Source organism: Triturus cristatus, chromosome 6, assembly GCF_964204655.1.
Source record: "Triturus cristatus chromosome 6, aTriCri1.1, whole genome shotgun sequence".
NCBI classification, from domain to species: Eukaryota; Metazoa; Chordata; class Amphibia; order Caudata; family Salamandridae; genus Triturus; species Triturus cristatus.
Window position 1 is genome coordinate 265,549,851 of NC_140589.1, and position 25,130 is coordinate 265,574,980.

General features: G+C 51.3%; 1 protein-coding gene across 2 annotated transcripts in view; it reads left to right on the plus strand.

Annotated features, from left to right (window-relative positions):
* The window catches only part of PUM2 (pumilio RNA binding family member 2), an 886,789-nt gene that overhangs the window by 737,559 nt on the left and 124,100 nt on the right, over positions 1-25,130 (plus strand). For both annotated transcript variants that reach the window (XM_085610624.1, XM_085610625.1), the window contains exon 19: positions 14,346-14,467. In XM_085610624.1, the coding sequence (XP_085466750.1) occupies positions 14,346-14,467 (122 nt within the window). The remainder of the gene's footprint in view (positions 1-14,345; positions 14,468-25,130) is intronic.

The following is a 25,130-nucleotide window of genomic DNA, read 5'->3' on the forward strand; positions in this document are numbered from 1 at the left end:
ACAAAAAATACCTCAGGTTCACTGTTCAGGGGCAGCACTACCAATTCAAAGTCCTTCCCTTCGGCGTGACAACAGCACCCAGGGTTTTCACAAAGTGCCTAGCTACTGTGGCGGCACATCTACGGAGGCAGCACATACACGTCTACCCTTACCTGGACGACTGGCTCGTTCAAGCAAAGTCAGCCCAGCAATGTGCCAGCCACATGTACCGCACCATTCACCTCCTTCACAGTCTGGGATTCTCACTAAATTACCCAAAATCCCATCTCCAGCCCGCACACGTACAACAGTACCTAGGTGCGACTATAGACACTCTGGCGGCCACAGCTCAGCCAAATTTAGTGAGGATCAACAGCATGCAAATGCTGATTTCCAAGTTCAAACCCCAACACTCCCTTCCTGCGCGAGTGTTCATGCAGTTGATAGGCATGATGGCCTCCTGCATTTTCATAGTCCCACACGCGAGACTACATATGCGCCCGCTTCAGGAGTGCTTAGCACGTCAGTGGAATCAGGCTCAAGGACAGCTGAAAGACCTAGTGTTGGTGAGCGGTCGGGCATACAACTCTCTGCATTGGTGGAATCCACAAAACCTTTGCAAGGGCCGACCGTTCCAAGAGCCTGTTCCACAAATAATACTGACAGCGGACGCGTCTCTCCAGGGATGGGGAGCTCATGTACTCCACTACACAGTGCAGGGACTATGGACAGCACAACAGAAGAAGATGCACATCAACCTTCTGGAACTGATGGCAATCTTCCTGGCAATGAAGGCATTCAAAGTACACTTGTGCAACAAAGTCGTGTTGATCCGGACGGACAACATGACCGCCATGTACTACATACAGAAGCAAGGAGGAACACACTCTCCACAGTTGTCTCATCTGGCTCAGAGCATGTGGAAGTGGGCCATTCAGAGGAACATGTTCCTCATGGCGGAACACCTCCCGGGCAAAGACAACCAGATGGCGGATCTGCTCAGCAGACACAGCCACCAGATGCACGAGTGGGAGTTACACCCATCAGTACTCCAACCGTACTTCCAGCAGTGGGGTCATCCAGAGATAGACCTATTCGCCACAAGCGAAAACGCAAAATGCCAAAGCTTTGCCGCCAGGTTCCCACATCCGCAGTCGCAGGGCAATGCGATATGGATGAACTGGTCCGGCAGATTTGCGTACGCTTTTCCCCCAGCACCACTGATACCGCTGGTGGCACGCAAACTCAGACAACACTCACTGACACTCGTCCTGGTTGCTCCAACGTGGGCACGCCAGCCGTGGTACACCACCTTTCTCGAACTTTCCGTGGTGCCGGATCAAACCCGCGCATTTGACGCAGAACCATGGAGAGATTCAGCACCCAGATCCGCAACAGCTGAACCTGGCGATCTGGCTCCTGAAGTCCTAGAGTTTGGCTACCTAAACCTGCCACCTGACTGTATGGACATCATTAAGGAGGCCAGGAGACCCACTACCAGAGCTTGCTATGCAGCCAAATGGAAAAGGTTCGTCATTTATTGTACTAATAATGACATTCACCCGCTAGACGCATCCATACAAAACATAATTTGTTACCTCTTACACCTATACCAATGCAATCTGGCGTACACCTCTATACGTGTCCATTTGACCGCAATATCAGCCTATCTGCAGACCAGGCAGCACCTCTCTCTATTCAGAGTGCCTGCCATCAAAGCATTCTTGGAAGGACTCAAACGAGTCATTCCACCAAGCCACCCACCGGCTCCAATGTGGAACCTCAACTTGGTCCTCACACGCCTGATGGGTCCACCCTTTGAACCTCTACACTCATGCGAGCTTCAATTTCTTACCTGGAAAGTAGCTTTCCTAGTAGCGATCACTTCTTTAAGAAGAGTTAGTGAACTCCAGGCACTAACCGTTCAAGAGCCATTTATACAGGTTCACGCCAACAGGGTCGTACTACGTACCAACCCCAAATTCATGCCCAAGGTGGTATTGCAGTTCCACATGAATCAAACTATAGAACTGCCTGTTTTCTTTCAAAACCCACAAACTGTCGCAGAAAGAGCACTCCATACACTAGATGTGAAGAGAGCCCTCATGTATTACATCGACAGGACTAAGATCTTTAGGAAGACAAAACAACTTTTCGTTGCCTTTGCGCCACAACACAAAGGTAACGCTATCTCCAAAGCAGGTATAGCCAGATGGATCGTTAAATGTATTCAAATTTGCTATCAAAAGGCTAAACGCACATTAACGATTCCCCCACGAGCCCACTCAACACGTAAGTTAGGGGCCTCCATGGCTTTCCTAGGAAACATTCCCCTGCATGATATATGTAGAGCAGCCACCTGGTCCACTACACCCACATTTACCAAACACTATTGTGTAGATGTGCAATCAAAACAGCAGGCAGCTGTAGGACAGGCTGTTCTCAAAACTCTTTTTCAGACCGCTGCAGCTGGCACTTGTAGCCGCCGCTAATAGAGGGCACTGCTATGTATTCTATGCACAGATATGAATTCAGCAGCCCACATGCCTCGAACTGAATATGCTACTTACCAGTATGCATCTGTTCTTGGCATGTAGGGCTGCTGACATTCATATCGCCCTCCCTCCTCCCCGGCGCCTGTAGCAGCTGCAGCTCTCAGAATTACTGTAAGCATGGTCATCACTTTCGGTATCTACTCCATCACTGCCACAATGGCGAAAAACAATCTGAGGATGGAGAGGATGCCCATGCGCACTGTAGTCCATGGGAGGAGTCACCTATCCCAGGATACTTCGAAGACTCTTCCAGGACAACAACGTGCAAACATCCGGACCCAACACTAGGCGGCGATCTATGCACAGAAATGAATGTCAGCAGCCCTACATGCCAAGAACAGATGCATACTGGTAAGTAGCATATTCATTACCGGCCCACCCAAACCCCCCGTTCTGTGAACTGATTTCTAGGGTTAAGGTCATTCCTTTCAGGGCTCTAGTTTCAAGGCACCAGTGGTTAGTATCTTGCTTGGCTCTGCGTTCCTGCTGCGGAAAGTCGTGTGCAGAACTGACATCAGCGCGCGAGGACGGCGTCTTAAGTAGCTGCCGCGACGTCATCTCGGCGACCACGACGCCAACGACGGACACATTGCCGCACGACGCCACATTCCGACGCGCAGGGCTACTGCTGACACAAACTTCCAGATCCAGTCTGACGCCTGGGGGTAATTCTAAGGTAAGGAATCTATCACTACTAATGTTTCTTCCAGATATATCGTTACCGAAGGTAAGTAACTTGTTCGACTGCACAAAAGAGTTCCAGGTGGCCGAGCAACTCTTTGTGGAGTATGTTGGATCAAGGAAAGGTTGTGCCAAGCAGAAGAGGACTATCTTACGATTGGTCGTCCTCTGCATCAAAATTTGCTATGCTCTGGCCAAGAAACGGCCTCCTGAAGTCTAAAGAGCTCATTCCATCAGAGTTAAGGCTGCGATCACAGCATTGCAACGTGGTGTTCCAGTCCTTGACATTTGTCAGGCAGCAACGTGGACATCACTGCACTCGTTCACTAAGCACTACTGGACAGTCAAGTTCGCAGGGATAACCTTTTTGGCCACTCTGTCCTGCAGGACTCCATGACCTAAACTTGTCTGCAGTCCCTCCTCCGAGGAGCGTATTGCTGGGGTATCTATACTAAGGTAAGGAATCTGCGTCTAGATGTCTCTGTCAGATGGATACGTTACTTACCTTCGGTAACTCTGTGTCTGGTAGAGACATAGTCTAGCCATAGATTCCTTACTGACCCACTGTGAGAAAGTGGCTCTGTATATACTGTTCCCAAATAGGTACAGGGTGTACAGAGTCCACATTCCCCAGAGGTTTGGCAGAGGCTAAAGTTGGATATAACCTTACTCTCTAAAGTGGTAGCTTGGTCGTGCAGTAAGGCAGTATCAGAGGACAGTGTAAAGCATTTGTTGCACACACTCAGCCAGCAAATGGTCTCACACACTCAATAACTGAACTCTAGGCCAATGGTTTATATATAAAAAAATATATGCTTGTTTTATTTTAGAACCAACAATAGGTATTAAAATATACTTTCTCAGAATGAGATGCTTTATGTAAATACTTTTGCAATATGCAATTGACTTTTGTAGAAAGTTACAAGTGGTTGCAATAGGCAACACAATTCTAAACACAATAATGCATTGAGTTCAATGGAAGTTTCAAGTTATTTGCCACAGATTACTTTTAGGATTACTTTTGGAATTCCACGACTGGATCCTAGATTCAGTCCTGGGTCAGTACTTGGAATCAAGTGATAAAAGTCGACTTAATTACTGTGATGATTTTTAGACAATATTTTGCTATTTTAAAAGTTGACACTTAGAAAATATTTCATAGAAAACAGTCAATGATTCCCTATGGCAGAAAATTCAAGTTGCAGGTATAGTATGTTCTCGTTACTTCTGTAACCCAGTACTGGGTGCCTAGACTCAGTACTGGGACCTTTATCCAAAACAGGTAAGTAATTACGTTTTCAGATATTATACGATTTTTAAAGAATATTTAAAGATTGCAGAAATTGACACTTAGAAGAAATTTCACAGAAAAACAGTCCATGATTTCCAATGGGAGAAAATTGGTTTACTGGTAAGTACAGTTGTAAGTACTTTTCAGAGTCAGTGCTGGAAGCTCACCTAAGAGCAGGTGAGTGTTTTCGTTTTCGTTACTCAGCTGATTTTTGGTGAATATTTTAAGTTTTGAAAAGTCCACACTTGGGAGAAATTTCAGGAAAAGCCAGTCAATGTTACCCTATGGAGAAAATTGAGTTATCGGTTTAAAGGTAAGTACTCGACTGGCAGAGTTAAGGTTCTGGGAATAGACACAGGGGTCTCCCTGGGTCAGGTAGGTACAGTTGGTTCACCCTCAGCGGCACAAGGGCGGCCGGGTGCAGAGAGAGTTAGGCCCAGTGTTATCCTATGAGGGATAGGAGGGCCTTGGTTGGTGGCTGCTGACTAGCAGACCACGTGGCTACGGGAGCTGGGCTCCTGGTCACTTACTCAAGGCAAGTGGGGAAGTAGATAGGTGTAGAGGTTGCACTGCCAAGGCCACTCGGGCGGCTGGGTGCAGGGTGCTTTTGAGCCTTCGGGCGCTCAATTGATTTCAATGGGAAATCTCCAGTTTAGAAAAAGACTGCAAGCTCGGGGACGAGGATTCTTCAGGTGCCACCACCACTTCGAGAGGTAAGTTAGGTAGTTGGAGGATAGGTAGGTACCCCGGGATTGGGCACAGGGGGCCGCGGGGCACCGGGTGCAGCGGTGCCTTTTGGTGTCAGGAAATCTTACCCTCTGTTGATCGCGGTTGGGGGGGGCACCTTGTTCTGAGGCTGCAGGCTTCTTCAGGAGTGTCGAGGGAGGTCCTTGGGTGCCAGACTCGGGGTCACAGTCGCCGTGGGGTCGTCCTCGTTGTCTTTGTTCACTCCGGCACAGGCCAGGCTTGGCTGGTGCAGAGCGTGCTGGGTTTGCGGTTCCGGGCTGCTGCCAGGGATTAGAAGTAGATTTTGAGTAGAGCCTCTACTCATGGGATTCCCAGGGGTTTAGAGTCAAAAGGTAGCCAGGTCCTCCGGGGTTTGTGAGGTTGCTGGCCACAAGAGATGCCGGGTTGGAGCAGGTTCGATGGTCGACAGGCCGGTAGGGCTGGGGCCAAAGCAGTTGGTGTCTTCCTCTACTTAGCAGCTGCAGGGCAGGTCTTCTTTCTTTTAGCTCTTCTTCGGATTTTGGAATCTGGGGAAGGAAGGTTCAGGGTGCCCCTAAATACTAGATTTAGGGGCGTTACAGGTAGGTGAAGGGCAGGGACCAATGGGTCCCTGTCCTAGGGTGGGTACACCACCTATCCTGCATCTCTCGTGTGGGAGGGGGGCAGTAGCCTAGTCCTGATAGGGTAGGGATTCCCATCTTCAAGATGGCGAGAGCCCGGAGATGTGCTACACCTTCCCCTCCCCCACCCGAGGGGTGGGGTTGGCAGGCTGGCACATCCCCTGTCCTTATTTGGGGTTTCCGGCCAAGCTCCCCGCCAGAGTGGGGGGTTGCAGTGGCCTGGGGAAGCTCACAGAGGCGACATGCCTTTGAAGCTTCCCCCTGCCCATCCTGGGGGAGGAGATTTAGCACCTCCCCCAGGATGTGCATTGTTGCAGGCCCAGGAGAGCAGGGGCTCTCCTACCCAGGGGTCCCACAACATGTCTGCTGTGTGGCAGCCTAGGCAACCTCAGAAAAGACGTGGATTGTAGGTTAGGTTTTAGGGGGCATCTCTAAGATGCCCTCTGGGGTGCTTGGTACAATACATCCCACACTAGAATCAGTGTGGGTTTAATGTGCTGAGAAGTTTGATACCAAACTTGTCAGTCTTCAGTGTTGCCATTATGGTGCTGTGGAGTTCGTGTTTGACGAGCTCTCAGCACCATGTACTCTTAAATGGCAGCACTGCACTTACAGTGCCCAGGAATGGACCTGGTTACTGTAGGGGCACAGGGCTGATGCGCCCACACCATTGGCATAGGGCACCCAGCTTGAGGGGTGGCTGACGTATGCTATGTCAGTGTAGGTGATGGGCATGGCACACAGGGATGTGTGCCATGTTGACTCTTTGTTTTGTCTTGCACCCAGACACCCAGTCTGCAAGGGCAGTGTGTGTGTGTGTGTGTGTGTGTGTGTGTGTGTGTGTGTGTGTGTGTGTAAGGGTACAGGGCCTCTAAGGGTGGCACAATGAGTGCTGCAGCCTTAGAGGCCTTCCCGGGTCACAAGGCCCTGGGTACCTAGGGTACCATGTGGCCAGGGTTTGCCAATTTGTGTTTTGTGTTTTTAGGGAAGGAACATAGGCCTTGGGCACCTGAATGGCAGGAGTCCAGGGTGCACTCAGTCAAAGTACATTCAGCAATTCAACAAAAAGTGGGGGCATACCATGCAAGAAATATGGCACTTTCTCACACCCACCCATTCTCCTCACACTGTGGACAGATATTTAGGGTCAGGGCTTATCTATATTACAGCATAGTTACTCTAAACACCCCACTGGCAGCGCACTTCATGGCTCCGTGCGTGGAAACTCGTGAAAAGTAACTGATGTCAGAGCACTAAGGTGGCGCCTATATGGGTGATGCAGATGTCACTTTCAGCACGGACGACAACGTCACGCAAAGCCAACGGATGCCACTTTCCGGCACGCAAGGGTACAGAAGTTTTCTGGATCCAACCTGATGCTTGGACAATTCTAAGGTAAGGAATCTGCTAGATTATGCTTCTAACAGATAAGGTGTTACCGAAGGTAAGTAACTTGTCCTTTTGAGACATTTTCTAAAGGAGGGAATGTTAGGTGCCGCCCTTAATTGGCTAGGAGGACGTTCCAGATCGTGGCGCAGAAGAGAAAAATTATGCCTTGGAGCAAGAGATGCTATACATTTAGGGTGCTTCAACAGGAGGGGGTCATTGCTGTGGGATCTTTCGGATTTTCAGCAGATAAGTAATGTAGCTAGGTCATCCAGTGGGAATCACTTTGAAGGTGATGCATACAATTTAGAATTTTATTCCAGCCTCTACCAGTTTTCAACAACCAGAATACTCTGGACAGCAGACCCAAAGCAGCTGCACTTGGGCATGCGTCATGCTGGCAGTCACTACTACTAGTCTTTCATAAGTTGCATAATTGGTACACATATCTGAAAGAAACACGTTAGTTAGATTCCTCACCTTAGAATATCCCCAGGCGTCAGACTGGATCCGGAAGATTTTTCATCAGCAATACCCCTTGCGCGTCGCTAGGCGTCGTCTGCGGCTCCGCGTCCGTCGTCTGCGTCGTGCGCCGGAATGACGTCGTCTGAGTACTTAGACGCCGCCCTCGCGCGCTGACGTCAGTTCTTCTTTTTTCCGCGCCAGTAAGCGCAGATCCGGGAGAGCTACCCCTTTTAGTCTTTTTTGACCCTTTTTGATCTTGTCTCGACTCCGGTGCCGGTAGGATGCCTGGTTTCAAAGCCTGTGCTGACTTTAACCGCTTGATGTCGGTTACGGATCATCACCGCCGGTGCCTTTACTGTTTGGGCCTCGACCACGACGCGGAGTCGTGTTCAGACTGCAAGGCCCTGACCTCGAAGGCTAGACGGGAGCGGTCCCATAAGCTCCTCGAGATTCGCCACTCGGCTCCGCGCCCCTCTCGATCCCGGTCCAGGAGGAGGTCCAAGGATCGTTCGCGGAGCCGCAGCCGACGTCATCATCGCTCGTCTGGCTCCAAGTCTTCGGGTAAGTCGAAGCACTCCAAGAAGTCCAAGAGGAGACACCGCTCTTCGGACTCCCCTCGCCGGTCGCGCGACTCGGCCGAGGGTCAGGGTGGTTCCATCCCCGCGGCTCCAGCGGTGCCGCAGGCGCCGCGCAAGTCCCCATACCCGCCGGTCCCTGGGACTGACGCGACGCCGGCGGAAGTCAGTGCCTTCCCCTCGGCCATGAGGAGCCTGGCTCCGCCGTCGACGCCCGCTGGCGCGCCTTCGGGCCCCGCGGACCCGACTGGGCAACCTTGCATGCCGGCGGCGCCGTCGCCGGCTCCGGCCACGAAGCCGCAGGTTCCCGAGGGACTCGTCCCCGCCGACGCCGGTCGACCTCGTCACGCCTTCTCCGCCGGCGTCGACACCGATTCCACCCCCGGCTCCGCTCGGCATCGAGCCCCAGTTCAGCCCCGCTCCGGATCCAGCGCCGTTGCGGCGTCGATGGACGCCGCGTACGGCGCCGTTAGAGACACATTATGTCTATCGTCCGGCTCCGCTCCTTCCTCCTGTTTACCAGGAATCGGATGACGGGGGCGAATGGGAGGGGTCCGAGGATCCTATGGCCGTTCAGGCTCAGCTGTCACAGGACTGGGCAGATGAACTGGGGGAGGCCAGTGGTCTGGATACCTCACCAGACACTGGATTCATCTCTCCTCCGACTGTGGCTTCGGAGGAGGGTGCTGCTTTCTCTGTGGTGCTGCGCAAGGCGGCCGCAGCCCTTGGGCTCAAGCTGCCTGCCGTGGCTGTGAGGACGAACGTCCTCACTGAGGTGCTTCAGTCTGCAGCAAGCTCCACTGATCCTCTGCTGCAATTCAATGAGGCCCTCATTGATGTTCTGCAGGGCACCTGGTCCAAGCCCTCCACAGTTCCTCCTGTGGACAGGAACGTCGCCAGGCGCCACCGCCGTGCTCCGGGCGACCCCAGTTTTCTGTCCCGACACCACACCCCCGAGAGCCTGGTTATCCAGGCTTCTACCTCCCAATCCTCCTTCCACCGGACCGGGATTCCAAGAGACTGGAACAGTTTGGCAAAAAGCTGTTCTCCTCCCTTAGTTTGGGTCTGCGGTCCTTGAACACCGCCTGTCTTTTGGACCGTTATTCCCACTCTCTGTGGGATACGGTGGAGGACGTGCTGCCCCTGTGCCCGGAGGAGGCCCAGACACGACTTACCCAGGCTCTGGCCGATGGGAGGGATGCAGCACGACATGCAATCCGATGTGGGCTTGACACTACGGACTCGCTGGGTAGGGCGATTTCTACCACGGTGGCGCTTAGACGTCACGCCTGGCTGCGGTCCACGTCTTTTTCGGGGGATGTCCAGAGCACTCTCATGGACATGCCCTTTGATGGCACTCGCCTTTTTGGTGAGAAAGCGGACAGTGCGCTGAATCGCTTTAAGGACTCCTGGGCTACGGCCAAGTCCTTGGGCCTCTCAGCCCCGCGGTCGCAAACTTCCGCCTTTCGCCCCTTTTGTGGCCAAGGAAGGGGTGCCTCCTCACGTCCGCCTAGCCACCAGCCGCAGAACCAACCTGCGCGCGGTTGCGGCCGTGGTTTCCGCCGAGGCGGTTCTGGAGGACGACGCGGTCAGCCCACATCCACCCCGGCAGCATCCGCCTCCAAGCCTTCCTAGTCCGAGCTTTCCGGCCCATTCCTCGCCAGTGGGCGGCAGAGTTCGCCATCACCTGCTCCACTGGCGTACCATCACTTCGGACAGGTGGGTGCTGCAAATCGTCCGAAGGGGCTACTCCCTCCCCTTCGAGACGACCCCTCCAGCCATGCCACCGCAGCACCACCGTATCTCGGGGGATCATTTGAATCTTCTGTGAGAGGAAGTTTCGGCCCTCTTGGCCAAAGAGGCCGTCGAGCGCGTTCCGAGCCCAGAAGTAGGTCGTGGTTGTTATTCCCACTACTTTCTGGTTCCCAAGAAGGGCAAAGGGGGCCTACGCCCTATCTTGGACCTCAGGAACGTCAATGCCTTCCTCCGGAAGGAACGGTTCAAAATGTTGACTTTGGCTCAGGTTCTAGCGGCCCTCGACCCTGGAGACTGGATGGTAGCGTTGGACTTGCAGGACGCATATTTCCACATCCCCGTCCTGCCGGCCCACCGGCGTTACCTGCGGTTCACGGTGGGCCAGGAGCATTTTCAGTTCACCGTGCTCCCCTTCGGCCTCACCAGTGCCCCTCGGGTGTTCACGAAAGTGATGGCGGTGGTCGCAGCTCATCTGCGCAGATCAGGGGTTCCAGTCTTCCTCTATCTCGACGACTGGTTGTTGAAGGCGGGCTCGCCCCAGGCAGTCGTCTCCCACCTCCAGACTACGGCGGATCTCCTGCATTTGCTGGGGTTTTCCATCAACGTGCCGAAGTCACACCTGAGTCCCTCTCAGAAGCTCCTCTTCATCGGAGCGGTTCTCGATTCGGCGCAGTTCCGGGTCTATCCGCCGGAACAGTGGGTCTGGGATATTCAGGCCCTGATTCCCATCTTTCGGCCTCTATCCTGGGTTTCGGTCAGGCTGGTGTTGCGGCTTCTGGGGCTGATGGCCTCCTGCATCCTACTAGTGCATCACGCCAGGCGGCGCATGCGGGCTCTGCAGTGGGACCTGAAGTTTCAGTGGGCCCAGCATCACGGCAACCTGTCCGACCATGTCTTGATCTCGGAGGGCACTGCACAGCAATTGCAGTGGTGGCTCACGGACCGCGATTGGGTCACGGGCAAGAGCCTCTCCCTTCCCCAACCGGAGCATGTCGTAGTGTCGGATGCGTCCCTCCTGGGATGGGGTGGCCATATGGGAGAGGCGGAGATCAGAGGCCTCTGGTCTCCGGTGGAGTCTCTCCTCCACATCAACCTGTTGGAGTTGAGAGCGATCCGACTTGCTCTGAAAGCCTTCCTTCCCTCTGTCAGGGGAAGTGTCGTGCAGGTGTTCACGGACAACGCCACCGCCATGTGGTATTGCAACAAACAGGGCGGGGTGGGGTCGTGGACCCTTTGTCAGGAGGCTCTGCGCCTCTGGACGTGGCTGGAACACCAGGGCGTCATCCTAGTGGTTCAACATCTGGCGGGCTCTCTGAACGCCAGAGCAGACGAACTCAGCCGCCGGTGCATGATGGATCACGAATGGCGTCTGCACTCCGAAGTGGCGCAAGGTCTCTTTCAGCAGTGGGGATAGCCTTGGTTAGATCTATTCGCCACCGACGAGAACGCGCAATGTCAGCAGTTCTGCGTGTTGGAATTTCCAAGGCGGCACTCGCTCGGCGACGCTTTTCGTCACGAGTGGAGTTGCGGTCTGTTGTACGCCTTTCCGCCTATACCACTTCTGCCCAGAGTGCTGAAGAAGATCAGGCACGACCGGGCCCAAGTCATCTTGGTGGCCCCGGATTGGGCACGAAGGTACTGGTATCCCGAGCTACTCAGTATGTTGACCGATCCTCCGATACGTCTGCCCCTTCGGGAGGATCTTCTGTCGCAGCAGCAGGGGATGGTCCTACACCCGAGTCTGTCCAGCCTCCACCTCCATGCGTGGAGATTGAGCGGCGGCAGTTGATGCCATTTGACTTGCCTCCTGAAGTCTGTGATATCATTCTGGCAGCCAGGCGTCCCTCCACAAAGACGGTATACGCCTGCCGGTGGAACAAATTTGTGGCATGGTGCACAGCAAAGGCTGTGGATCCCCTTTCCGCCCCTCTTTCTGAGGTTCTCCTCTTTCTTCTTTCTTTGGCCCGGCAGGGCTCTGCCCTGGGCACCTTGAAAGGTTATCTTGCTGCCCTCTCTGCCTTCTTACAGCTTCCTGATCAGCCTTCTCTTTTCAAGTCCCCTGTGGTTCAACGCTTTCTTAAAGGCATTACTCATACGTTCCCTCCTGTTCCTTTCGTAATGCCTCAGTGGGACTTGAATCTTGTTCTCACATTTCTGATGTGCGCTCCCTTTGAGCCTCTTCACAATTGTCCTCTTCGTCTTCTGACGCTTAAGACTGCTTTCCTGGTAGCCATCACCTCGGCTAGACGGGTGAGTGAGCTCCAGGCTCTATCGTCCAAGCCTCCTTTTCTCTCTGTTCATCCGGACAAGGTTGTCCTTCGGCCTCGTCCTTCTTTTCTACCGAAAGTGGTGACTCCCTTTCATCTTGGGCAGTCTGTCACCTTGCCCACCTTCTTTCCGCCTCCGCATCCTTCCAAAGAGGAAGAGAGGCTCCACCATCTGGACCCAAAGCGTGCGCTCTCTTTTTATTTGGACCGCACAAAACAGTTCCGGGTGGACGACCAACTTTTCGTTGGATACGTGGGTGCTAAGAAGGGAAAAGCTGTGCACAAACGGACCATCTCCCAGTGGGTCGTTTTGTGCATCAAAATCTGTTACTCCTTGGCAAAAAAGGACCCTCCTGTTGGGCTGCGCGCCCATTCCACTCGGGCTACAGCGGCTACTACTGCTTTGGGACGGGGAGTCCCGTTGCAGGACATCTGTCAGGCGGCTACGTGGGCTTCGCTACACACGTTTGCCAGGCATTATTGCCTAGACAGCCAAGTCCGGAGGGATGGCTTCTTTGGCCGTTCTGTCCTCCAGGACTTTCTGGTGTGATCTTGGTTCGCAGACCCACCACCGGGGATGGTATTGCTTGGGTATCTATTCTAAGGTGAGGAATCTAACTAACGTGTTTCTTTCAGATGAACAAGTTACTTACCTTCGGTAACGATGTATCTGTAAGAAACATTAGTTAGTTAGATTCCTCACTGACCCACCCATCCTCCCCGTTCTGCGAACTGACATCTAGGGTTAAGACTATCCCTTTCAGGGCCCTAGAATTTTTTGGCACCAGTGTCGGTATCTTGCATGGCTCTGCGTTCCTGGCGCGGAAGGCTATGTACAAGAACTGACGTCAGCGCGCGAGGGCGGCGTCTAAGTACTCAGACGACGTCATTCCTGCGCACGACGCCGACGACGGACGCGGAGCCGCAGACGACGCCTAGCGACGCGCAAGGGGTATTGCTGACGAAAAATCTTCCGGATCCAGTCTGACGCCTGGGGATATTCTAAGGTGAGGAATCTAACTAACTAATGTTTCTTACAGATACATCGTTACCGAAGGTAAGTAACTTGTTCGTTAGGAATAGGCATTACTAGACCTAGATGTAAAGACTTACTCTTGTGTCCTAGCCCATTCAGTCCTACGTATGTGATATTGTATAACTTTCGACAGTACTGACAGTACGAAGTGGATGAAAGACAAAAAGTACCCTACTTCAATAATGATTTTCATAGGTAATGTATCCTGTAATCTTAATGCCAGGTTCCTTCCCTGGTAAACTGCCCTACTTTCTCATCCCCTGAATAGGCCTGGGTGGAACTCACAGAGTTTAACTCTGCAAGATTCAGCAAAGTTAGAAGAAAGAGTCTGCGAGATTCTGCATAATTCCGTGAATTCACGGAAATATGCATGCCCCTCTGTGATTTAGCACTTGGAGCTCATTCCATGCTGAAAAATCAGCGCAAACTGCACCACTCGGTGTGCCAGAGGGTGCAGCTTCTCGAGTTGATTTTGCTGCCTCTCGAGTCCTTTTTTCTACTCAAGAGGCAGTTTTCTGGCTGTGAATGGTTGCAACTTACCGCGACTGCCTGCGTTGAAGAAATCTCACTGGGTGCCCTCCTAGCGACTGAAAATAATTCTAGGAGTGGCAAAAACTCAGCTGGTGAAGCAGAATAGATTGCCCACCCCTACTCCTAAACTGATACAATATACAAACAAACGTGTAGACAGTCCGGCTTGAGGTGCATGTGCAAATGAGGTTATTGCACATGAAAAAAACATGGATACGTCTCAGTACTCTATATCTTTGACACTGTTTAAAGAACCTTGCATAAGTTGGTGGTGCTTTTGTACATTGATAGAAAAGAGCTTGAGACTCAACACAATCAAAGGCAGTAAATAGTTGAAGTGAATCATTTTTCATGTTGCCCGAACAGTGTACAAAATACTAATACAGGCCTTCTGGCAATGCCAATGTTTTTTTGTTTTTTTTCTGTAAAAGTTTTGAGTGGGAATTTGTTTTGAAATGAATGTCTGTATGCATTTCAGGATCAATATGGCAACTATGTGATCCAACATGTACTGGAACATGGGCGCCCTGAGGATAAGAGTAAAATTGTCTCTGAAATAAGAGGAAAAGTTTTAGTTCTGAGCCAACACAAATTTGCCAGGTAGGAAAGTTACATTTCAGTTTCTAATAAAGTGTATTTAGATTTGTGAAAGCAGTTGATTCTATTAATAATTACACTGCATTCTTATTGTGTTGCATCTCTTGCTCCCGTTTTTTATGCCTAAGTACTGTCATTGTTATCAATTCTAAAACCGAAGTCAGAAACACTCTCATATGTTTCACAAATTTATACACGATCACAGAACTATTTTGTCTTAAATACTTTGTACCCTAACCTCATTGGAAGTGGATAATCTAAGAATAAATCTGTGCACTGTCCAAGTTATTTAGGTCCTCTGCACAGCTTGCTTGTGATGATTCCTTTAGATTTTGTTTGTTTTTCTCCTGTGTTTTCATGGTTCAGGACTTCATTTTATTGAACACTGTCAAATATTGCTTTTGCATCTCTCCAGTGTTAGTTATATTGCAGAATTATTCATTTCTGGAATCTGCTTCCCCAACGTCCCTCCTCTGATGATAAATTATCATTGTAGGATAGTGCCCTGTTTTAACATGATCACCCCCATTTTTTGCCTGGCGTTTGATGCAACTTTGACTGAAGTGCAGTGAGTTCCTGCTAATCAGGGCCCCAGTGCCAGTGTTCTTTCCCAAAAACAAGGTAACTGTTCAATTTTTCCAAAATTGGCAAGACCTTTAGCACTCCTGTAAGTCCCTTTTGGTACCTGGTCATGGGTACTAAACAGGGTCCCTGAGGACTGCAGCATGTATTGTGCCACCCTAAGGGGCCCACCACCAAACTCATTCAGACTGCCATTGCAGGCTGCATAAAATGGTGCAGACAGAAGTGAAAACATGCCAAGGCACACCGAGACACTGCAGCAGGCCTTACAGCCCTAAGGAAGGGTGCATTATATTATATGTGAGGACATATGTTAATGTTATTCTTAATTATAAAGCGCAATGTAACCCTACGGGCATCCTGGCGCTAGGATACATATATACTACCGTCATATCAGCTGCAGATCATGCAAGATTGACCTGCTCAGCTTCTTGGAAAGAGCCAGGTTTTAATTTTCTTATGAAACAGCAGCAGGTCCTGCACCTGTCTCAGTTAGGTGGGTAGACCATTCCATAGCCTAGCAGCTGCAATACTGAAGGCTCTACCCCCTGAATTTACTCTTTTGATCCTTGGTATTTTTACCAGGTTAGCCGAAGAAGAGCGAAGAGTGCGGGTAGAAACATACCATCCAAACTTGCTCTGTAGCATTTTAGGCCCAAGCCGTGCCTTATAAACAATGCAGAGCGACTTAAATCGTATCCTCTGCTGGACCGGGAGCCAATGCAGCTCCGCCAAGGCCTGAGATGCTGAGGATCGCCGTGATCTCATTAGGGCGAGCTTTGCTGCCACAGTCTGGATTCTTTGTTTCCTCCCAATCAGATACCTGGGAGACTTCAGTAACAAAGCATTGCCATAGTCCAAACTGCTCAGGATAACGGTCCTTACCACTAAGGCTCTGGCCTGGATTGGTAGTAACAGAAGGATCTTCCTAAGAGCTCTAATAAGTGAGAAGCTACTCCCCACAATTTTATTAACTTGAGTCGCGAAGTTCAATTTGTCATTAAAAGAAACTCTCAGGTTTCGTACCATCTCAACAGGTACCAGAGGTACATCTGTGGGGATAGGCCAGAAGTCGTTAGGGAGGGTAGGGGTCACTTTCTTAACCGCACAGTGTAGAATCTCTGTTTTTTCACTATTAAATTGCAAGGAGTTGTTTCTTAGCCATTTTACTGTTGCTGGCATACAGGCATGAACATTTCTTAAGGAGGTGGCATGGTCCCATTCTAGTGACACAATCAACTGCGTGTCATCAGCATAGTTAACAAAGCTAACATTGTATGACTTAATGATTTCCATTAGCGGACTCATATAGGCATTAAACAATATAGGGCTAATTGCCGACCCCTGAGGCACCCCATGCTTAATATCAACAAAGGCTGATTGATATGAGGGGAGAGCCACTGCCTGCCGTCTGTTAACCAAGTATGATTGAAACCATCGCAGGGCTACATCCACCAACCCCATTTCTTCCAGCCTGGCTAGCTGCTTGAGTAGATATGCCCCTATGCTGTCTAGTCCAATTACTAGATAGTACAAGTGAACAGGAAAGCCATCTTGAGAAAATGTACTGGGTTCTGGACATTACAGGTTTCCCAGCTACATGATGGCTTCACTGAAGCTTATGGTGTTTGGTATCAAACGCTTTGCCTTAATAAACCCATACAGATGCCAGTAGTGGATTTAATATGACAGCCACTAAGATGGCATCTAGATGTACCCTCTGAAAACCTACCAACCTCTAATGTATTGACTGATTGGTGTAGACCAGCCTGCCATTACAGACAGGTTTTTGACCCCTTGCAGGTGAGATCCCAAGCTCTCCGAGGTCAGAAACATTGCCTGCTCTGGCTGAAGGTGTTGTCACCTCCTCCAAGCAGGGTGGCTAGTAATCTGCATTGGATCATGATTATGCCCACTCCCCCACAGGAAACGGTCATAAAGGTGGTGTAGTCACCCCAAAGGTAAGTAGTCCATTGGCTACTACCTTACAGTCCCCTTAGCGCCCCTAAAATGAGTACTTAGGTGACACCCCTGACACCAACAACTAAGTTTTGACGGACACATGAAGAAGAGGACCAATGTGAGAAAGTGCCCTCTTTCTTGCATGGTATGCCTCCATTTGTTGCTGAATTGCTGATGTTCTATGACTGAGTGTACCCTAAGCTCCTGCTAATCAGGTACCCAGGGCCTATGTTTCGTCCCTAAAATTCCATTGAAGCCTAAGCCTAAACCCAAGTGGCATCTCTGGCCACATGCCCGTCCCCGGTAAATGGTGCCACAGGTACCCCAGGGCACTGTGACCAGAGAAGGCCTCTAAGGGCTGCTGCACTTACTGTGCCACCCTTCGAAGTCCTGTACCCTGACACGCACACACTGCCTTTGCAGGCTGCGTGTCTTGGTGCAGAACAAAGTGAAGAGTCAACATGGCACACATCTCTGTGTGCCATACCCACAAACCACTGCCCTGACACAGATCAGTCACCCCTCTGGCAGGGTGCACTATACCAGTGGTGAGGGTACAGGTGCATGAGCTCTGTACCCCTACAGTGCCCAAGTCCATTCTTGGGCATTGCAAGTGAAGTTCTGCCATTAAGAGTATATGGTGCTGGGAGTTTGTCATTACGAACTCCACAACACCATAATGGCCACGCTGAAGACTGGGAGATTTGGTATCAAACGTCTCAGCACATTAAACCCACACTGATACCAGTGTGGGATTTAATGTCAAATGCACAACAGAGGGTATCTTAGAGTTCCCCCGTGAAACTCGACCAACTTCTAGTGACCTGACTGAGTGGCTGCTTAGGCTGCCACCACCAGACATGTTTCTGGACCTCTGGGTCGAGAGCCCACTGCTCTCGGGGGCATGAAACAATGCACATCCTGGGACAAGGTGCCAAGCCTCCTCCCCCAGGATGGGCAGGGTTCACGAAGGGCAAGCTTCAAAGGCATACCACCTTTGTGAGCCTCCCCAGACAATTTGCTGCTTTCAGCAACTGGTCCCCACTGGTTCTACCCCCCACTTTGGGCGGGAGAGCCGGCAGGAAAAACAAGTGAGGGAAAGAGGTGTGCCCACCTCTGCCAACTCCACCCCTCAGGTGGGGGAGGTGAGGTGAAGCACAACTCTGATTTTGCAGCGTGAATCTTTCTGGATTCACTATGCTGTGCATTATTCCGCGGTCTGGTGGTTGGGTCCGGAATCGTAGTCTTTGTTCCTTTTATTATTATTTTCTTTTTTGTAGCCCTGGTGGGCGTCGACGTCCCACCATTTGGTGTACCTCTCGTGACGTCTGCACGCTTCCTGCGGAAGCCGCCACCTTGGGGCGCCATCTTCGGATTCTTTTTTCCGCCGTTGGGTCTGGATCGTCACCATGAAGCTCCAGAGTTTTTGGGGAAGAAGAAGAAGCACGAGTTTCATTGAGAAGAAGTTGAGGAAGACTACAGAGAACAAGATCGACAAGCCGGGATGACGAAGAAGGAGGAGAACCTCGAGATCTCCGACGTCCAACGGAGAATGCACACTCAGGGACACTGAGCGCAGGAATGGACAAGACACCCTTTAAATTCTGCCGTAACTGCCACCATAAATACGCGCAGAAGGACCAACACCCGGTCTGCAACCTTTGCCTGCCAGTCGACCACGAGAGCAAAGCCTGCAACGCCTGTTCCGCCTTCACACCTAAGACACTCCGGGTTAGAGAGAGACAGAGGAGAGCCAATTACAACATGCAGGGCAAGGGACAGACCCCGTCGCTGTACGAACTGGGCCTCTCCACCGACGAGGAAGACAACGTCGCCGAGGGACCAGATGACTTCACGGTTGCAGAGACCGATAAGAAAACGTCTGATAAGGTAGGAGAGACGTCGAACACTAAACCCTCGACAGGGCCCTGAATACCTGAGTCAGACTCTCAAAAATCTGGTCAAAGTCCTCGAAAGGAGCACCGGCGCCGAAAACTTCGATGACCGCAGCTGCACCCAAGGACGAACGGCCCGGCGGATCCTTCGAAAAGGACTCCCATGTGGCGAAGACCGGCGAAAAGCCAAGGTCATCGAAGCAAGGCCAAGAACTGGGGTGCTCGGCTTCGAAAGAGAAGGTCGCGTCGACGCCGGCTCTGGCGAAAAGACCCGTGCTCGACGCTGAACAGGCCACAGACTTTGAAAGAAAGAAGAGGAGGCTCGAGGCAGAAATGGAGAGCATCCTACAAAGGAAGAAGGAGTTCGACGAAAAAATGAAAAGATACACGATTCCGATGAAACTACCGTCGGGCATCGTAGACTTCGAGGAACAGGAGGAGTTCGACGCCAAAGAACCGTCGATAACTCCCGGAGAAGAAGAAGAGGACCTATACTATGAGGGAGAAGAAGATGATAACCAACAAACAAACTACGGCTCGGCGCCGTCGACGACACAGGACCTGGAGTGGCAGGACCTCGACGCTGAAAACCCGGAAGAGCCTGTGGAGCCTTCGAGGCCTTCGCCGCCCGATGACATTGGGGCCTACAATATGGTCATCAAAAGCGTTGCAGCAGCTTTTGGGGTCAAGCTGGAGGAAGAAAAGCCTAAAGCAGACTTTTTACTGGAAACGCTGCTCCCCATTCAAACGAGGAGCCAGTTCCTCCCCATGCTCCAAAGTGTCATGGACCAGGTGAAGGAGGCGTTCAGGGACCCAGCAGCATGCAGGTCCATCACACCTAGGACGGAGAAGAAGTATAAACACTCCTCCCAGGACCCTCTCTACATCAAGGGATCCGTCACAGCGGACTCCATCATTGCGTCAACGGCCAGGAAAAGGGCTAATGTCCTGGCAACCTCTGGCCCACCACCAGACAAGGAAAGCAGGAGGATGGACCTGACTGGGAGGAAGATCGAAAGGAACACGGCAATGCACTGGCGCATGGCGAACTCCAATGCCCTACTAAACAGACACCAATACCAACATTGGGACGAAATGGGGCAGCTAATCAAGCTCCTCCCCGAACAATACCAGCAAGGAGCCTCGCACCTGGTGGAGGAAGGGAAGAATATCGCGAATTCTTGCCTTAAAACGGCCTTAGATGGAGCCGAAACATCAGGCAGGTTGATGGCAATAGGGATAACGGAAAGAAGGCAGACCTGGCTCAGGATCTCAGGCTTCAAGTCAGAAGCCCAGAACAACATCCTGAACACCCCCTTCAACGGGGAGACGCTGTTCGGAGCCCCGGTGGATGAAAAACTCACCCAACTCAAGAAAGATAACGAAACGGCAGGGTCCATGGGGGCCCTGCAATTCAGAGGGATGAGAAGAGCTACTCCGACACGGAGACCATACGGAAGGGGCGGAAACCAGCCGGGAACGTCACACCAGACATTCCAGCAGGGCCACCAGGGCGACAATCACGGCCAGCAGGAGCAGCAGAAACAAACTTGGCAGTACCAGCCTCGGGGCCAGTCCTTTCGCAGTAGGGGGAACGGACGAGGGCAAAGACGAAGAGGGGGAGAACAACCCGCCTCAAAGTGACTCCGCCCGGCGAAGCGTGCTTACCCACAAGATCCCTCCGAGGGTAGAGCACAAAAAATTCAACAAGAGAGGGTTACACAGACCAAACGCCAACGAACACGCAACACCCGTAGGCGGCAGGTTGAGACGTTTCTTCCAGGAGTGGAAGAAGATAACAACAGACAAATGGATACTCAACATCATACAGTTTGGATACTGCATAGAGTTGGAAAGGAAACCACCAAACAGAAAACCAGAGAGAAGGGGACACTCAGGGCAGGAGCTAGTGCAACTCCGAGAGGAAGCACAAGAACTACTCAAAAAGGAGGCCATAGAACCAGTACCATTCAAAGAAAGGAACAAGGGAGTGTACTCAAACTACTTCCTGGTACCAAAGGTGGACGAAACACTAAGACCCATCCTGGATCTACGGTTTTTAAACAAGTACATAAGGACACAAAAGTTCAAAATGACGTCCCTACAAGAAGTACTCCCTCAGATGAGAGACGGAGACTTTATGTCCACCGTGGACCTCAAAGATGCCTACCTGCACATCCCAATGAACAGGTAACACAAACATCTGTTAAGATTTTCAATCAACAAAGAACACTACCAGTTCACAACCATGGCATTCGGACTAAAGTCCGCACCAAGGGTTTTCACAAAACGCCTTGCGGCAGTGGCGGCGTACCTACGGAGGGAAGGGATTCATGTATACCCTTATCTCGACGACTGGCTAATAAAAGCAAGTTCACGCGAAACATGCGAGGAACACGCACAGCGGATCACAAGGATGCTAACGGAGCTGGGATTCTCCATACACTGGGGGAAATCCTCAATGGAACCGGAGCAGGTGAAGATCTTCCTGGGGGCACAGATCAACACCATACAATTACCCTCTCTAGCGCTGTTTAAAAAGGCCCTAAAAACGTGGTGCTTTTCTAGAGCTTACACAGGTTGAGCTGCAGGTGGCTTTGTTATGAGCTGGATTTGGAATTAGGCGCCTTGACGCCCATTGGGCTATGTTTGCGCATGATAAGATCCCTTTTATTATTATTATTATTACAGAGAACAGTGATCCCCAGCGACAAGAGAACACTGGCCCTGCTGAGGGAGACGCGCCTCTACCAGAAGGGGCGAGCTCTGACAGTGAGGACAGCAAGCAAGATCATGGGGATGATGGCACCATGCATTCACCTAGTCCCCAATGTACGCCTACACATGAGACCATTCCAGGAATGGCTGCAACAGCAATGGTCACAAGCAACCAGAAGTTGGCAGGATCTAGTGGTTGTAACGCACGCAGTGCAAGAAGAGATAGCATGGTGGAACAAGGAGAACATAACAATAGGGAAGCCCTTGACACCACCAAGCCCAACGGTGACCATCACCACAGACGCATCCCAGATAAGATGGGGAGCACATATGAACAAGCTCAGAGTAAGGGGTCTGTGGACTCCAGCAGATGCGGTCAGACACATCAACTACCTGGAATTGAAGACCGTATTCCTAGCCCTGAAGGCCTTCCAGAAACAACTGTACAACCAGAAGGTGTTGATACAAACAGACAACACGACAACGATGTTCTACATCAACAAGCAGGGAGGAACCCAATCATTCCCTCTATCCAACCTGGCACAGGAGATTTGGAGATGGGCCATCCCACTCAAAATAGACCTGCTGGCCATACACCTTCCAGGGAAGGACAATGTGGAAGCAAACTGGCTCAGCAGGCAGACTTCAGTATCCCACGAGTAGGGGAGCTCAATAGACCGGAAACGCAAAGGCTATTCAGAAGGTGGGGTACACCGACGATAGACCTGTTTGCAACACACCTGAAAGCAAAATGCCAAAACTTCGCATCCAGGCAACCAGAGAAACAATCCCAGGGTAATGCCCTATGGATAAGCTGGTCAAGAACATTTGCCTACGCTTTTCCCCCAATACCACTGATACCCAGGGTACTCAACAAGTGCAGGACCAGCAACATGACACTGATCCTAGTAGCACCACAGTGGGCGAGACAGACCTGGTACTCACAAATAATGAAAATGGCACAGGGGCCACCCCACAAGTTCACCAAAAGGAAAGACTTCCTCTCCATGCAAAACGGAGACGTTCTACACCCAGAGCCAGAGAGCCTCAGCCTAGAGGCATGGCTCCTGAAGACATAGAGTTCGCACACCTTAAGCTACCACGAAGCCCATGCGAGTGCTCCGGGAGGCAAGGGGGCCAACGACACGAAAATGCTATGGGGAAAATGGAAGAGGTTCACACAATGGTGCAGCAAAAAGAAACTGCAGAACAAGTTGACAAAGGAATCAACGGTGCTGAGATACCTCACACCCCTACTAAAGGCTAAACTATGTTCATCCTCGCTAAGGGTACACCTAGCAGCGATTGTAGCTTACACACGAGGTGAGACGGGGGAAAGCTTCTTTACATCACGAGTAGTAAAGAGATTCCTGGAAGGGGCGAAAAGAATAGCGCCACCAAAGAGGATGCCGCCGCAGGCATGGAACTTCAACATAGTCATGATGGAACTTATGAAGGCACCCTTTGAGCCCATGCACAAGGCCTCTACAAATGCTGACAATGAAGACAGCCTTTCTGGTGGCAATAACCTCGCTGCGCAGAGTAAGCGAGCTGCAAGCACTAACACTGCAAGAACCTTACATCCAAATACACAAGGACAGGGTCGTAATGAGAACGGACCCACACTTCATGCCGAAGGTGGTGTCGGCATTCCATATGAACCAGACAATACAAATACCGAGCTACTTTCAGAACCCAGCCACAAGCGCAGAAAGGGCACTGCACACTCTAGACGCAAGAAGGGCGGTGATGCACTACATCGAGAGAACCAAGGAGCACAGGAAAACAAAGCAGTTTTTTGTGTCCTTCGCAACCAGCTTCCTGGGTAGACCAGTAACAAAAAACACCATCGCTCGATGGATCGCACTGACGATACAATTCTGCCACAAACAGGCAGGGCAAGAACTATTGGAAGGGGCACGGGCCCACTCCACAAGGAAGAAAGGAGCAACAATTGCTTTTCTGGCTAACACACCCATTCAAGACATATGCCTGGCGGCAACATGGGCTTCAGTGCACACGTTCACTAAGCACTACTGCGTGGATATACAAATGAACAAGGAAGCACAAGTAGGACAAAAGGTGGTTCAACATATATTCAACGACCAACGCTCATCTTCCACCCAGCCGCCACAAAGTTGACAAACCGCTACAAAGTCCATGAACAGCATAGTGAATCCAGAAAGATTCACGCTGCAAAACGAATAGTTTCTTACCTGTCGGTGTAGTTTTGAAGCTTGAAGATCTTTCTGGATTCACTAGCGAACCCACCCACCTCCGCCAGAAAGATGAGGCAGGAGAAGAAGGTGGAAAGACAGAGAATAGAGAGCAAGCAGAGACTTAAGAGAAGTGTGTAAAAGGATATAATTAAGGAGAAAATAATAAGATTGCCTAGGATTCACACAAAAAAAAGAGAAAAAAGAATCCGAAGATGGTGCCCCAAGGTGGGAGCTTCCGCAGGAAGCGTGCCGACGTCACGAGAGGTACACTAAATGGTGGGACGTCGACGGCCACCTGGGCTACAAAAAAAATAAAAAGGAAGAAAGACTATGATTCCGGACCCAACCACCAGACCGCGGAATAATGCACAGCACAGTGAATCCAGAAAGATCTTCAAGCTGCAAAACTACACCGACAGGTAAGAAACTATTCGTTCCCTTCCATCTTGAGGATGGGGGGACCCAACCAACTAGGGACAGGCTCCTGCCCCCCTCCCACAGGAGGGTGGCACGACAGGGGGTGTACCCACCCCATGGAGTGACCCATTGGTCCCTGCCCTTACCTACCTGTAACACCCCAAAATCTATTATTTAGGGGGCACCCTGAACCTTGTTTCCTCAGATCCAGCCTGACAACAAGAAGTAAAGAAGGACCGAACAGCCGTGCAGCCAGCTAACAAGAGGGAGACGCCCACTGACTTGGCCCCAGCCCTACAGGCCTGTCTCCCCTCGAACCTGCTCTTGCGAAATCCCGGTGTGTCCTGCAGCCAGCAACCTCAAAAACCCTGTTGGACCTGCCTGCCTTCACTTCCAAAGACTGCTTCTCCCGTGAACACCAGATTTGTTCAGCTGCAACCTCTGGCAGTAGCGGGAGACCACGAATCCAGCCCACTCTGCACCCGCCGAACCCGGCCCGAGCTAGAGTGGAAAAACACCAATAGGTGGTCACCCCGGCGATCCTGACCAGAGATCCGGCAAACCCTGACCGGCCTCCAGCCGATGCCTGCATTCTAAATCCAGAAGACCCTCCTAACCGCGACCAGGAGCTGGTAAGAAGATCTGACCCCAAAAGGCACTCCTGCACCCAGTGCCCCACGGCCTTGTGTGCCCAAACCGACGGTGCCTAACCAACCCTTGACTTCCCAAGTTACCTCTCCAAGTGGTGGTCGCACCCAGAAGTCCTTCATCTCCCTGCCTGCAGTGCTTTTGCAAACCGGAGGTTCTCCATAGAAAACAACAGGGTGCCCAACGTCGAAACAGCACTCTGCACCAGTGCAGCTGAGGGTGCAC